General features: G+C 49.8%; 1 protein-coding gene across 10 annotated transcripts in view; it reads right to left on the bottom strand.

Moving 5' to 3' along the window:
• Positions 1 to 3,656: 3,656 nt before the first annotated feature.
• PECAM1 (platelet and endothelial cell adhesion molecule 1) overlaps positions 3,657 to 15,512 on the bottom strand; it is an 87,571-nt gene continuing 75,715 nt past the window's right edge. For all 10 annotated transcript variants that reach the window (XM_045836341.1, XM_045836343.1, XM_045836346.1 and 7 more), the window contains 2 exons: positions 9,380 to 9,402; positions 3,657 to 4,715 (listed from right to left, as the gene is read on the bottom strand). Coding sequence is in view for 2 of the 10 variants with exons in the window: in XM_045836340.1 (XP_045692296.1) it covers positions 4,686 to 4,715; positions 9,380 to 9,402 (53 nt within the window). In the remaining 8 variants the exon portion in view is untranslated. The remainder of the gene's footprint in view (positions 4,716 to 9,379; positions 9,403 to 15,512) is intronic.

The following is a 15,512-nucleotide window of genomic DNA, read 5'->3' as shown; positions in this document are numbered from 1 at the left end:
CATCAGAGGCAGGGATGGCAGTGAGGCTGTGCAAGGCAAGGGACCCCAAGGATTGCCAGCAACTATCAGAAGCTGGAAGAAGCAAGAAAATATTCTTCCCTAGGAACTTTTGGAGGGACCATGGCGCTGGTCTTTGATTTTGGATTTCTGGCCTCCAAAAATTGTGGGAAAATACAAGTCAGTGTTTAAGTCAGTGCCTGCGGTGATTTGCTCTGGCAACCTTAGGAAGCAAACATGGCTCCTCCCTCAGGAGCCGCCCCCTAGGATGGGCGACATCTCCACGGTCCCAGATCAAGTGGGAGCTAAGCTCCTATTCCGACCCGCCTTTCACTTTAAGAACCTCACTTGCTTTCCAGCATCCCTCGTCCACTGTGAACAACAGAAATATTTTTCTCCTCTATTGTCAAAGTTCATTTTGAAATAAAGATTCATTGCCCATTGCATTATAAAATCCCAATGAAGAGACAATTTCAGGCTTTAGAAATACTTTGGACCGTGAAGCATTTCAATAAACTGACCGCCTATTTCTTTGGCATTCCAAAAAACAGTTGAATAGCTTGTTATTTTTGAAAGATGAGGCTCTTTTTTAGCAGTGAAATCACCATTTACTTCTCTATTTTGAGAGATTTTTTTCAAGGCACGCCAAGTCCTGCTGAGGGTATTGGACTTAAAACTGCCCAGGAAGCAGACCCTTTGATGTGAAATGACTTAACTAGCCACTCTTGGAGGTTTTCAACTAACATCAAATCACATGGAACATACATTAAGTTTTTAATTGTTTTTTGAGTAATTAACATTGTTTGGGAGCATGTGCCTGACAAGCTGACAGCAGCGATGGCCCCCCTCCCAGAACACCGCATACTCTCACCGCGTCGCACCTGCGCACAGGGGGTTCCCAGTCTTCACAGACACCATGCACTGCCCCACCTGGCCCTGCGGACCCCAGCTGCGGAGACTGTCCTCGGGTGGCCTGGCAGGCAGGTGCCTCCCCCTGGTTCCCTTTTCGCTTGAGCCACGTGGTGTGAGCACCCATGGGTGTGGCCTATGGTAGAGGCTTTTCTCCCCAGCATGCTCAGGACCCTGGTGGAGAGTCGGTCCTAAAACAGCTGTGCTCAGGGGCTAAGCGCTTGGAGGGCAACTTCTGGGCTCCCTCTTAAAGACTCTCAAAGACAGAGTGGGGCCGACGGGAGTCCGGCATAAATGCCCAGGGACAAGGGAGGCTTTATGAAGAGGACTGACTGAATCCTGGGGCTGGAAGGGGCCTGGGGCCGATGATAGGCTGTCTCCCTGCCCTTCCTCCCAGAGCCTCGGCACTCATGCCCTTTGTCAGCCTAGTTCCTCACCCCACCTCGTCCACCTGACACTCTACCTACCCCCAGGTCTTTGGTAAGACACGACTTCCTCCTGGACACTTCACTTGGTCCTCCAAAGTCTCTGTTAGGAGCCTGTTCCCCATGCCCCCGTTTTCTATGGATTTCCCCATCACAGCGTTTGTCCCACCGTTGTAATAGGCTCTCCACTAACCTGTGTCTCTCCTGGGTTGCATGACCCAGGAGAGAAGGTGCCATGTACTTATTATTATCTTATTACCAACAATGTCGAGAAAACAAAGCATGATGGATATGAGCTTGTTAGGCAAAACGATTCCCAGAACTTTCCTGTGACCGAGGCCATTTTAGGAGGCAAACTGACCAACTGCTCACCCCCGGAGGGGTGGGTTCCCACCGCCAGGGGGGAATGTGCTTGCAAAGATAAGTGGGCCCATTAAGTAGTTTACCGCAAGCCCCCCGTGTTAGCTCCTGCCCTTGGTCTACATATAACGAACCCCAGCCCTTTTAGGGTGTGGAGATTTACGGTCTTGCTGTCACCCAAGACACTGCTTCTGTCCATAAGTTCTCTTAATAAAGTCGATGCAATCCTAGAGTTGTCATTCTCTTTCTTTGGTCTCTTGGCACCAAGAAAGGCCCCCAACAAAGCTTGTTGAGTAAATAAATGAGTAACTGTCTAGTTTAATGCAAAGTTTCTCAACCTTGGCACTATTGGCATTTTGGACTGAGTGGGGTGGGGGTGTCCTGTGCATTGCAGGATATTTGGCAGCATCCCTGGCTTTTCTACATACCCGATGCTGAGAGCACCCCCATTCAGGTGTGACAACCAAAAATGTCTCTAGACTCTGGGAGGGAAAATCACCGTGGTAGAAAAATCACTTTCAATGAATGAATGTTGATCTTGGAGTCCAATTGCCCATCTTGAGTCTATGTCAGGGAGTGAGAGTTCAGTTAATCAGTCAATGCTGATGGAGCGCTCAGGGTAGACTCATGGAACGGGTGGCTGACCTCTTGTGACTTCTCAGAAGAGGGAAAAAACCCACTATGGGTTTCCTATGGAGAGGTTCATGTCCTTTAGTGACTTGTTACTGCATGGACACACCAGAGGGAGCTGTAACCAACAAGTTCAACCACAAAGAAACATGGCGTCTCGTGGAAGTGGTGATTGGGTGCTCTTGCTGAGTGACGAGCTCAGACTTAGATGTGTGGCTGTGCCACAGCTGAACCAGGATCCTGGATTTAGAGAAATCTTCAGTCAATAAATCTGCTATGAAAGATCCCTGCTTAGAGATATAGATACAGGGGATAAATAAAAAAAAACACTTAGGCCCCATAAGCAAGTTATAAGCAGTAAGAACAGAGTCTTCCCAGTTCCACGGCAATGGCCCTTCTCTGGATCCACCGGAGGGATGGATGAAGTGACCGGGGGGCCCTGGCCTCCGAGGATTTTGGGGGCCCACATCCTCCACACGATGACAATCAGACTGTCAGGTCGTTGGAAACCACCTAATTTTTTGCCTCCAGGCCTGGCCCTGAAAACTGGGAAATTGTATAACATGTCTGTGATACAACTTTGTGTGTGTGTGTGTACAGCTATAGTTTTTCATCATATTTTCAAAGGAGTCTAAACCCTATCAATGTGAAGAACCATTAGTTTAATCTCATTGTAGAGACAAAGAATTTGAAGCTCTGAAGTTCAAGGGTCTGCAGCTGGGACCTGGCAGAGCCAGGATGCACTCAGACCTCCTTCTGCCTTCAGGCCCAGTGGGGTGATGCTCTGATGGGGGACCCGCCCTACGAGGCAGTAAGGTCTGGCCTGAGATCACTGGGGGGCACGGACCCCGAGGCTTAGAGGGATGGGAGGGTGTTTTACCAGTAGGGTTGCCAGATAAAACAGAGGATCCCAGTTAAGTTTCAGATAAATGAATACTTTTGTAGTATAAGTATGTACCAAACATTACATAGGACATACTTATACTCAATTATTTGTTTATTTGAAATTCAAATTTAAGTGGGCACTCTGTGTTTGAGGAGTTTTTGTTGTTTTTGCTCCATCTGACAACCCTGCCTGCTAAGAACAGCCTAGGGGTCTTCAGCTGGGCAGCAAATACCGAAGCACCAGCCAGTGGACACTGATGGCTCATGTCTGGGTACCTCCGGCCCCACTGCAGTGAAGGGTGCAGATGCCCTCGGCCTGTGTGTGACCCAGCCTGCTGATGGGACCTGTTTGGTTCCCTCTGTGACTTCAGCAGGCCCGAGGAGTCTTTGAGCATGACAGACATCCTTATATGCATGTGGCCTCTTGGAAGATGACATTTCACAGGTCTGTGAAGAGTAAAGATCAAATTTATTTAATACAACACCCATCGGGGAGCCTGCAGCTGTGTCCCGGGGTGGCACCGAGCGGTCTCGGTTAGGTGTGCCCACTAGTGAAATCCCACTGGAAATGGCCACAGCCCCTCACCCACCCACTCGAGACACTGTCAGAAACATTGTAAGACCTCAGGAGACCATTTCTTTAGCAAGGAATAAATAAAAAAATTAGTAAGAAAAATATGCATGTCATTTTTTCTTTTAAAAATAATATTTGCTGTAGGTAACCATCTTCCTGTTGTCTGGCCTTCAGTGTGCTAGAGGAAAAAAGAGTGTAGGAAAACAGCAGACATCTGTGCTGTCCAACCTCGTTTTCTGTTTTGTGCGTTGCCCGGAATGAACCTTGTCTTCAAGTTGACATGTGAATGGGGTCGCTCCCAAGCAGCTTTGTTTTTCCATTTGTGTCGGGCAAGGTCGCAGATGGGACAGGGGACAGCTGTCTGGTCAAGTGCTATGCACTTCCCAGGAGCAAGGACTACCCAGCACTACAGGCCTTTGAAGGACCAAAGACAGAGAAGAAAAAAAAACCACACACACAAAAAACTAGCCCCTAGGCTAGGCCATTTGCTAGACATGATCAACTATTAAAAAAAAAAAAAAAGGCCAACACAGGTTTCTTGTATGAGGGTACTTGGAAAAGTTCTTTATCTCTGTACAAGACGAAATATTCAAGTTTCAAAATATCCCAATGGCCTGCTGACGCTGAACCTCCTTCTCCTGCTTTCCACTCCCAAGATGCTCCAACTTGTGGGAGGGGGGCCATGTGGGAAATTCACCAGCCCCTCTGCATCTGTCTCCTTGCACCCAGCATAAATGTAGCGAGATGGCTTCAAGAACTGGTGGCTTGGCCTGAGGAAGTGGCTGTGTTCAGTGGGAGCAGGGCAGGTTCAGAAGTAAGTGCACAGAGCTCTTGGAATCAGGCATCATCTGCTCTTCTTGGAATGTGGCTGTCCTCCCCGGGGAGGAGTGTCCGCTCCCGAAGTCCTAAATTCCATTCAGGGAACCTTCCGTTCTCTGTAGTGACAAGAGACAAGACAAGGTCACGGTCACACCCTTCGGGTCTGAAGACAGACCTGGTGGAAAGGCATGCCAAAACGCACACAGCACTCCTCAAAGGAGCTGCAGAGGAATGCTGTCATCCGCTGGAACCACCTGCCCTGTGGGGTCAGCCTCTGCCCACACTTGCTTCCCTCTCACTCCCTGCCTGCTCTGCAGGGCCTGCGGCCCCTACTCCCCGTGTACAGCTTGCACATCAGGCTACCAACCAACTTCCCAAGGACTCCCTGTGCGCCCAGCACCCTGTCCCACGGGGCTGGGCTCGCCCACAGAGGAAGACTCGTGAAGTCAAGGGAGAGCTGGCTCCTTGCTCCAGCTCTGCTTCTAACGTGGGATGGGCCTTCCCTAGGTCTGATTTTAATTTAAAAAATGCAGGACTGAACTCTTATGATCACGCTTTTGTGTTTTAAAATGACACAATTCTGCCTTAAAATGGAATAAAATTCTGGTAGATGTCAATATGGACCAACCTTGAAAATGTTACACTAAGTGAAATAAGCCAGACACAAGACGAACGAATATTGTACGACTCCACCTTTATGAGGTGTCCAGAGTATTCAAATTTGGAGACAGAAAGGAGAACAGTGGGTGCCGGGGCCTGGGGCACAGAGTTTCAGTGTGGGAAGATGAGGAAGTTCTGCGGGGGATGGGGGATGGTTCTAGCAGCAGTGTGAGTGCGCTGAACGTCACTGCCCTGCACACGCGCAATGTTAACATGGTAAATTTTATGTTGTGTATGTTCTGTGACAATAAAAAAAAGAACAAAAGGTCCCACATGTCATCTTGTAGTGTTCTCTGACTGCTCACCTACCCACCCATCAGCGACTTGACCCACCCTTTACCCAGGTTCTCTACGCCGAGGATGCAAGAACCTGACCTCCCCACCCTTAGAAATCATTGACATGGACCAGAGGGTGGAAGAGGCCCTAACAAACTGTAGGAGTTTAGAGGTGGTGCGAGGACCCCAGCTGGGCAGCGAGGGAATCACACAGGGCTTCGGAGAAGTGACTCTGGATCCAGCTTCTTGGGTGGAGAGCATTTGGACAAATGGATAGAGCGAGGGAGCAAGAGTAGAGCATGCTGGGAAGTACTGAAGTAGAGGCAACAGTGAACCCCAAAGAGCAGGCAGCATCTGAGTCTATGACTCCGGACCCTCCAAGGACACAGGGCATCCTGCTGCAGGCAGGACTCAGGGAAGCAGAAGTTGTGGGAATTAGCCAGGGTGTTGGGAACCCTGTGGCCACACTAGTTGGCTCCCTAGGGTGGGCTGAGATAGAGTCCCTGATTGTTCTGACCTGGCCGGGTCTGAGGAAGCTCTAGGAACAGGATGTAGGTCTGAGGGGCTTTTGCTAGAAGCCCAAGGCTCTGCCTCCTCCTCTGCCAAGAGAGACCCTCGTGAGTGGACCAAGAAAGCTGTGTTGGCTCCAGGGGGCTGGAGGCCCACCATCCAACCTTGGCAGCTACCCTCGCCCCATTTCCTCTGCTCTGCCGGAGGGGTGGCCTTGCTATCCAGCCTTTCTGCAGGGCCCAGACCAAGTGCCTCCCTAGACACCTCTGCCCTCCCTCTCTGAAGGAAGCCAGTGCTTGGGGAGCTGCCATAGGACCAGCACCACAGACAGGAAGGGCTGGGCCACAGTCAGCTGTGCCTTAGGGATTTTGAAGTAAAGGTTAACACGCTCATATCCAAGGCCTGTGTTTGCCTGTTCTTAAATCAGAGGCCAGCCACCAGCCACTCACGGTATGGCCATGAAATCGCCCTGCTTTCTGGCCAAAGGTCATTTTGCTTCCAACACCCTTGGGGTGTTTACTTCCTGCTTCTAGAATGTGCTCCTTATAAGCACTGCCAATAAGCCAGATCTGCACTAGGTGCTCATTTAATTCCTGCAACTACTAATTAAAACCTCCAATTTACAGATGAGAAAACTGAGGCCATGGGAGGTTAGGTTATATCTGCCCAAATAGACATGGCTCATAAATGGCTCATAAGAAAAAAGTCAAATTTTAATGTGGGTCTCTGATCCTAAGTCAAAGCCTGGCTTTGATTGAATCCTATCCCTTGGGTAAGCAAGTGCTATATTCCCCCAATGTGCTGGGGGGTATTTGAAGGCCAAGTTGAAGTTCCCCTATCTGTGCCCCATACTGCCACAGCGTTTGATGACAAAAACCTCAAAGTACACAATCTACTAACTTTTAAATGATAGTTTGCAGTTCCCATAGTACTTTGTACACATGTTTCTCATTTAACCACCCTTAAGTGTGTTCTCTTAAGACACTCCCAATAGGTCGTTACTATTGTTTGTGTTGTTGTCATCACCATCTCCGTTTTCCAGGTCAGAAGCTTAGGCTTCAGGAAATCAGGATCGCCCAGGAGCTGTCCGGAGAACTGGAGCTCACACTCCAGTCTCTTGATCCCAAGCCCTGGGCGGTTCCCGCTGCAGCCCAGCGGCCCACTGGCTCCCGGGAGGGAAGGACGTGAGCTGTAAACAGGAGCTGCCTTTCTTCAGCAAGAAGGCAAAGTTCTCTCCAGGATCCCAAGACCCACGCAGGTGCAGAGCTGCCTATTTGAGCGCTGGGTGTTCTCTCGCAACGTTATCTGTCTGCCTCGGCCACAAACACGACTTATAAACAAGGCGAAAATGGCAGAGGAAAATGAAGTCAGAATGTGCCATTGAAGCAAGTCAAACAATACTAAATCGGTATTTGGCTAAGCGGCTATCTCATTGTTAAGATATTTCCTCCAATATGTTTTCAGAAGCAACGGCCATTAAACAGCCGGGAATGATCGCCAGGTTTGATTTCAGGAAGGAAATCCCCTCCCATTTCCCTACTGGGCAATTCCATTTTCTCCTGACCCTCACCAGCGGATTATCAGGGAAAATATACCTGCTTCTTCTATAAGCAAATGTTTTCACTTAAAGATTTAAAATTCCTCCCCAACGGCTGAGAGCCCCCGCTCTCCCTCCAGAGGCGTCCGTATTTCAGAGCACGGGGCCAGCCCTGCGCGGGCTCCCCGGAGCATCCTGGGGCGGGCTTCTGGGCCCACGGGCCAGCTTCTTGGGAAAGGGAAAGTTCTTTCTGTCCTGGAGCTCCGAGCCTTTGTCCAGAGAGACCGTTTGGATTGAAGACAAAGTAAATAGGTCAGTCCTGCAGGTCCGGCAGCCCTGCCTTGGGTGGACACAGCCGTGGTTACTGCAGCCTCTGTTTATCCGGGCCCCACACAGCCCGGGGAGCAACGGTCTCACTTTCCACTCTCTCGAGGCCATGATGGGGGGACAGTGACATCACTTCTCCGAGGGAGTCTTGTGTCATGGACTGACCGGGGGGTCTGCCAATTTGTTCTGCCAGTTTGGGCCTTGGTTTTCTCACTTGGAAATTGGGCTCCTTGCCCTTCCAGTGCAATAGTCTCTGACTTCAGAAGTCTGGGTGGGTTTAGGTTCTAAAAAGACATTCATTTCATTCCTCTCATTCTAAAATTGATAGCTTTCCTCCATAATAAGAATGGCAGCAGCTTCCTGTCTGTCAAAGGCATAATGAGTTCTCTGTTTTATAAGAATTCAGACTCGGGCAAAACAAAGGAAGCCGGGGGCCCCATTGGAAGGGTGACCGGCAAGCTTGCTGGAAGTTCTTCCCAGACCTTAAAGGAACTGTTCAGTGGGGCAAATTCTTCATCTCTTTAAGATGCCAGCAGCCCAGTGAGTTAACGCCTGCGCTGCTGGGTAGCTCATCAAAAGGTTGGGAGTAGGAAGACAGGGGGAGCTGGGTCTTTGCAAAATTTGAACTTAGACTTCTAAATTTCTTTTAAACATTCCCACATGCCAAGTAGCAGTTTCCTAAATCCTGTTTCCTATGAAACCTCCTAATGGGGCATTCAGTCCTTCACGAGCAAGCCCTAACTTACCTTCCCCATCACCGGTCACCATCGCCCTCTCCTCCAACACAGAGCTGCTTAAAGCTCTGTCCCTCATGTCTTTGCTCCTGCTGGCCTTTCTACCTGGACCCTGCTGTAATCTGACTCATTCTTCATGGCCCATCCAAATGACCCCTCCATCCTTGGCGAAGAGACTCTTAACCAGGTGCAATGAAGCACCTCTCTTCTATGTGTCCATTGTCCTTGAAGTAGCTGTGGCACTTGCTTTCTCATCAGTAATAACTTGTCTGAATCCCTCATTGAGTCAAGGACCTTGAGCCTCCCCCGCAGAGGGGGGCCTGGTGTGTAGGAGTGAGCTGTTGGATGTCCCATTCCTCCAAGCATGTCCCCCAAACCTGCCTTCTTCCCACACCTGACCCCTGGACGATCAGGAAATATGAACTTGGCTTGTTTGGAGCCAAGTGCCCTAGATTCCCGATTCTCTGGGAGGGGACTTCCAGGGCCTCCCTTTATATGTGGACTGAGATGTCATGACGGAAACAGTGGGGGAGAATGTTTGACGTCATGACTGGCCGAGAAAAGCTGACTACTCTAGTGGCCAGGTCTCCACTGGCCCAGGGCTCCTGTTCTAGAACAGACGAGGCCAGTACAGGGGTGTGATGAGTAGGAATGCAGAGTCTGGGTGAGTCTGGAACGGTGTCACTGTTCCATACACTATTTTTTAGAAAAAAATGTATATAAAATGTGTACTTACAGAATATCTGTTTTCCATGAAATCTGTAAAACAAAGGGGAACAGGGAGGTGAGCAATGCAGAGAGAACATATTAGGCACCCCCGACCCCACAGCCCAGAAGGAAAAGTGAGATGACGCAGAAGGAAGTGCCGGCCCCCACCCCCACCCCCAGCTCACTGGGGGCCGGGCCTGTGGCTCCTTCGCCCAGACAGCTTCCGCTGGGCCCTGTAGCTCTCACCATGTTACAAGCACACAATGTCCTCAGCACCTCACTTTGACACTTTAAATAGTTCTTTAAAAAATTAGTACCACTTGTTATTTTAGGGGAAAAAGACCTAAAAACTGCAGAAAAACAGAAAGTAGCAGATAAACAGTACCTCTGGTTCTACTCGCCAAACCCCACAGACACTGTACATGTTTTCATCTCTTCTGCTCTGAGGAGGCTTTCTTTCGAGTTATAAGTAATCAGTTTGTGCCATTTGAGAGCCTATCTTTCTCACAGACATGCTTTCATAAACATTTTCTGGTACCTTCATAAACATTATTGTTAGAAGGTGCATAATAATCATTCAATGGAAGTGTAATTATTTACTTAACCAGTTCCGTACTTTAATAATTTAGGTTCTTTCCAGTTTTTGCTATTTTTAAATAATGCTGCCAGTATCCTCTTTGGGAATAAAACTATTTCCATATCTCTTACTAGTCTGTTCGTTACCAGGGGTGACATCCAGGGAGCAGAAGGTATCAACATTGCTGACCTCTTTCAGCACATGTGGCCCAAGAGCTGTTGCAAGAGTGGGACCTCCATGTTCCCTGCCCTGGGGAGCCTTGACTCAACTCAACTGCCTGGAGACTCCACTGTCTTCTTGCCAGAGGGCCTGCCTGGACTAGCTGGCCCTGCCGGGCTTCAGTGATGAAAACGTCCCTAACTAGACCTCAGGAAGATGAGAGGGAGGGTAAGAGAGGCCAATGAGAACAGGAGGGTGAGTGAGCTCTGCTTGTATTGGTTGGAGATGGTTTTCACTATAAGAGGCAAGAGAGGGGTATGATTTGCCCCATTGGACAGGACCAGGCCAGACCGATAGCAGAGTTTCTGAATGGGCTATGGCTTACACGTTGGGGCTGATTCCTATGGACTATGAATATAGACGTGAAAACAGAGAAGCCATAGGGACCTCTTGTTACCTGGGCAAGGCCCCAAGAGGAGATGTAGGAACTGGGGGTGGTTGCCATTCTTGATGGTGGTGCCGTGAGGGTGGGAGGGCCATGAGCCCTCCCCAAGTCCTCAGTCCTACTGGTAGAAGCTCTCCAAGAGGCCTCGGTTGCTACCAGCTGCCCAAGCTCAAACCGGGTCCCTTCAGAGTCTTCGGCAGTCTCAGGGCCCATCTCTCACGACCCTTCTGTTTCTTTCTCTCATTTAGAAGTATCCTGTTTCCACAAGTCCACTTCCCCCTCGAACCCTGTCTTATCACAGCTCCATTGTGTGTCCCTCTAGAAGGAACAGGGCCAGAAATTCCTAAGGGGCCCCCTTCTCTCCTGGCGGGGACAGAGGCAGGTGTCAATGGCCAAATGGATGAATCAGTCTAACCACGAAGTTGAGCCATTGTGTAAACTTCCACACATTGAGTGAGGCCTGGGCAGCACCCTGCCCCCGCCCCAAATCTGACCTGGGAGGACCTGAGGGACCCCATGCTTCCTGCTCCCCCAAATCCCTAAGGGTTCTGGAATGAGAAGAAAGAGGGGGAAAGCCTCAGTCTGTGTTTCCTAAAGCAATCTGAACACAAAGTACTGAAATTTGGGTCTGCTGATAAACACCAAGTTTTTGTACACTTGTAGTTTTTTTTCTTTGGTAATGGAGCAACCACTACAAAAATAGAATCTGGAGGGCAGTATTCTTTTTATTTTCCACAAAATGTTTTTTCACCCTCTTCAGTTCCAAGCCTGGGTTGCTTTGGGCCTTGCAGGATGGGCGGGGACCGGCCCTCGAGAGCTCTTCTCGCCCTTCCAGAGGGGTCATGGCACAGAGGCCCTTGTTCTTTTTTCCCGATGAACAGCTACTCTTGGTAGACAGGATTCCTGCCCTTTACAAAACATCTGGAAGTCTGAATTCCAGGCAAAGAAAAAGCAGAAGATGGAGACTGAGTGAGCAGATACTCAGATGGGAAGATGGTCTCTGTCTGACCCAAAACACATAGGTTAGGCAGTGACCGGGTAGCTCAGTTGGTTAGAGCGCTGTCCCAATACACCAAGGTTGCAGGTTCAATCCCCTGGTCAGGGCACATACAAGAATCAATCAATGAGTGCATAAATAAATGGAATAACAAATCAATGTCTTTCTCTCTCTTTCTCTCTCTCAAAAATCAATAAACAAAACACAACTTCAAAAGACTTAGATTAGTGTCTGGAGCAGGACTTGGCATCTTCTCCTAGGACTTTCAGTGGGCAGGGGATGTGCCCAGGACCCCTCCCCAGGTGCGCACAGGGCATCTGGAGAGGAAAGCCAGCTGTCCTGTTGGAAGGCTCACAGGAAGTGAGTCCCTTCAAGCCAGGGTTTCTTGACATTGGCACTAAGGGCATCTGGTCTGGATAATGCTCTGTTTTGGGAGCTGTCCTGTGCACTGTATGATGTTTAGCAGCATCCCTGGCCTCCCCCCACTAAACGCAGCAGCACCCCTCCTTCCCCCCAGTTTATGACAAGCAAAATTGCCTCCAGACATTGCCAAATGTCACCTACATGGAGAACCACTGCTCTAAACCGTGGAAATCTCACCCAGACTGGAGTTCTTTCCCAGGGTAGAATTTGACCTCGCTGGTAATCAGAATAAGCCACTTTACACTGTTTTGAAGTCCATTGTAAATACAGGTCAATGGGTTTTACTTTGGATAGCCTGCAAGCTGTTTTATAAAGTACTTTCAGAATAAGCTGGTCCGGTGCTGAATCAGACGTAACGTTTCCTGGTCAGAAACTGACATTAGCACAGTCGTGGCTCAGCCAGGCCAAGGGAGCTGCTGAGAGCCAGGGATAGTCGTGCTTGTACAGAGAGGCCCCCTACTCAGCCGTCATTTCTCTTTTTGCTCTTGTCAGTAGGAGAACGAAGGGGAGGTAAAGAAAATTAAATCATTCCTTGGGTTAGCCAGGACCCATAGGAGAAGGAGGAAGTCGATGACAGAGGAGAAGAGAGATGGGGGCGGGCAGGGGTTGACTCCAGGTGACCCTGCATCCCACAGCACCAAAGCTAGGGGCAAGCCCTGGCGACCTGAATCTCGGACCGCAGGTGAGTAACAGACTGTCCCACCGCAGGTCCTAGGCTGCGGGGGATGGGAGTAAATGGAGCCTAGTGAGGTGTTAAGAGACAAAGGTACCAAACTGGAACCTGAACTATTTTCTTTACCTTTCAGGACCGCCTATGTTACTGCTCCGTAAGAGGCATGAAACAGACGGATTTCCCCATTTCTGGTGGGCCACATCGTAAGCTATAATTAGTGCTGCTGTCGTTGACTCGGACTTGCAAATAATTGAGAAGGGAATAAAACTGTAGAAAATCTCAAGTGCTGAGCTTGCAGATCTAAACTATAAGGAAATTATCAGCATTTTCTCCATTCCCCTAAGAAACTGAAGGCTACAGAGATGCAAAATTTCTCAATTTGGTTTCTTTCTGATGCAATTTTTCTAGTTCTGAGAACCCCTCTCTTTACTTCCCTAGCACGAAGCAACAAATCATTGAACGTTGGAAAGGGGAGACACTCAAAGACTGAGAAGTTTCCTCACCTTAAACTAAGAGTTAATTGCTGGGATGTTAGCTTAACTACATGTCATTGTGGTAGCGGGCTCTGCGCCGAACGGCTGACTCACATGACCATGGCCATGACTCCGCGCAAGACACCGAGCTGGGAGAGGTGTCCCTCTCTTCCCCATTTGGAAGAAGCCATCTGCCCACCACAGCCCTTCCTTATCCACCTAAGGGCCACACACAGGGACCTCCCGAAGGACACGGAGGTATTCACTTCATCACAGTTCTATATGGATCAGGGTCATTTTGCTGAGAGTTAATGAGAAAACTAACACCAAGGAAGAAGTGAGGGGTGGGGGCCAAGACACATAACCTGGCAAGGGCAGAGTTGAGACCAAACCCCAGGTCTCCCTCTCCTACTAAGGATGTTTTCCATCAGGTTCACAGCACCAAGAACCATGGCGGGGGGGGGGACTCTGGCCAATGCGAATGCAGCAGACACATAGTAGGTAGTCCCTGAGATCCCTAACTTAATTCAGACTGAAGGGGAAGCTTGGGCTTAAAAGCAAACACCTCCGTGATCTTGGAGCCAAGGGTGGATAAAGGATTAGGATGGCTCCAAGGGTCCCAGGAGGTGACTCACAGAGGGGACTCCCTCCTCCCCAACGTGTTCAGGGGATGCTTCAGGCCTGACTAAGGCATAGACAAATGACAATCACTTCCAAGCGCCAGGACATTGAGACTCCTGAATGCTATAATTGGAAGGCAACTTATTCTCCCAACCACCTCCTTTGACAGATAAAAAGGCTGCGCTGAGTCAAATTCACTGAGAGGCAAAGGAGGGTGGTTGTTGCTGGGGGCTGGGGGGAGAAGGGAGTTGTTTAGTGGGCATGAAGTTTCACTTTGGGAAGATGAAAAACTTCTGGAGATGGATGATGGTGACGGTCGTACAATATTACGAATGGATTTAACGCCCCTGAGATGTACACTTAAAAGTGGTTAAAACTATACCACAGTTTTAAAAACATGCTGAGCTTAGAGACTAAAGCAAGATTACAGAGACCCAGTGCCCCCCACGGCCTACAGGGCCCCCCCACTCCTCAGCCGGCAGCCCCACACTCGCCAGGTCCCACCGGAGCTCCGCCTGGGGCTGCTCCTCCAAGACAGGCCTGCCCCTGCCCTTCGGCTTATCTAGAGGAGCAGCTTGCCTTCGTACCACTCAGGGGAAAACCAGGGTTTCAGAGCGAGAACTACGCCCTGTGAGCCAGTTCCCAAAATAGCCAGCCCTGAAGTGCTGGCAGTTGGAAGACTTGGAAGACGCTGGGGAACTGAGAAATTAAGGTGGGGAAGAATAAAAGGTTAAGAAGGAAAGGTTAAATAGACTCAGCTCTGCCCTCAGCCTGCTCACCAACCTGTACAGAGATCACCACCCCCACCCCTACCCCCAGCCTGGGCCTTTATTTCACTGTGGGCCCTCCCCTCCCCTACACACACACACATACTCACACACACTCACACTCACACAGGAGTATCTCTGCTGTCCACCCAGAGCCCTCCTGCCAGGGTTGCTGGGGAGTAAGAAAGACCCACCTCTTCAAACAAGAAGCAGAGCAGAACTTAGAGTGATGTAATCAAAAGGGAGCTCAGAGCACCTTGAAGATGGGTCTAAAAGAATGGTCCCCAGATCAGCAGCCGCAGCATGTGGGAATTGGTTAGACATGCAGATTCTTGGCCCCACTCTGGACCTACTGAAGCGGAAATGCAGGAGGCGGTGCCAAGCCACCTGTGTTTTCACAAACCTGGAGCACCCCTGACCTACATCCGAGTCCATGCCCTCATTTCACGGAGAAGGTGACCGAGGTCCAGAGAGACTCCATGACACACCCAGAGTCACCCAGACCCTACAGGCTGTTACCCTTAACTTCTGAAGTAGATAGACTTGAACCCTCTATTAAGCTGATGATACTGTGGAAACTAAACAAGCAAAAAAAAAAAAAATAGCTGGAAAATGTAGAAGCCCACGGTCAATTGGTTTGGCAACACACAGAGGAAACATGAAGGCCCTGTAGCCAGGCTGCCAGCATTCGAGCCCCACTTGGCCACTGCTGGCCCAGGGGCCGGGCCGGGTCACGGGAGCCCCGGGCCCACTTCCCCATCTGAAGAGCACGTGTAATAATAGAGCCTCCTTCGGCCTTATGAGTAGGAGGATTAAGTGAGCATCTGACAGTAAGAGGAAAAGAAAGAAAAGAAAAGAGGAACTGGCCCTGACTGTGTGGCTCAGTTAGTTGGACATCATCCCACAAAGCAAAAGGTCCACAGTCCGACTCTGGGCCAGGGCACGTCCCCAGGTCCCCAGTTGGGGCGCATGTGAGAGGCAACTGATCGATGTTTCTCTCTCACATCCATGTTTCTTTCCCTCTCT

This window comes from Phyllostomus hastatus, unplaced genomic scaffold (genome assembly GCF_019186645.2).
Source record: "Phyllostomus hastatus isolate PE091 unplaced genomic scaffold, TTU_PhHast_1.1 phas_contig_210, whole genome shotgun sequence".
In the NCBI taxonomy this organism is placed as follows: Eukaryota; Metazoa; Chordata; class Mammalia; order Chiroptera; family Phyllostomidae; genus Phyllostomus; species Phyllostomus hastatus.
The sequence above is the reverse complement of the archived record's forward strand: the minus strand, read 5'-3'. Positions and strand labels throughout refer to the sequence as shown.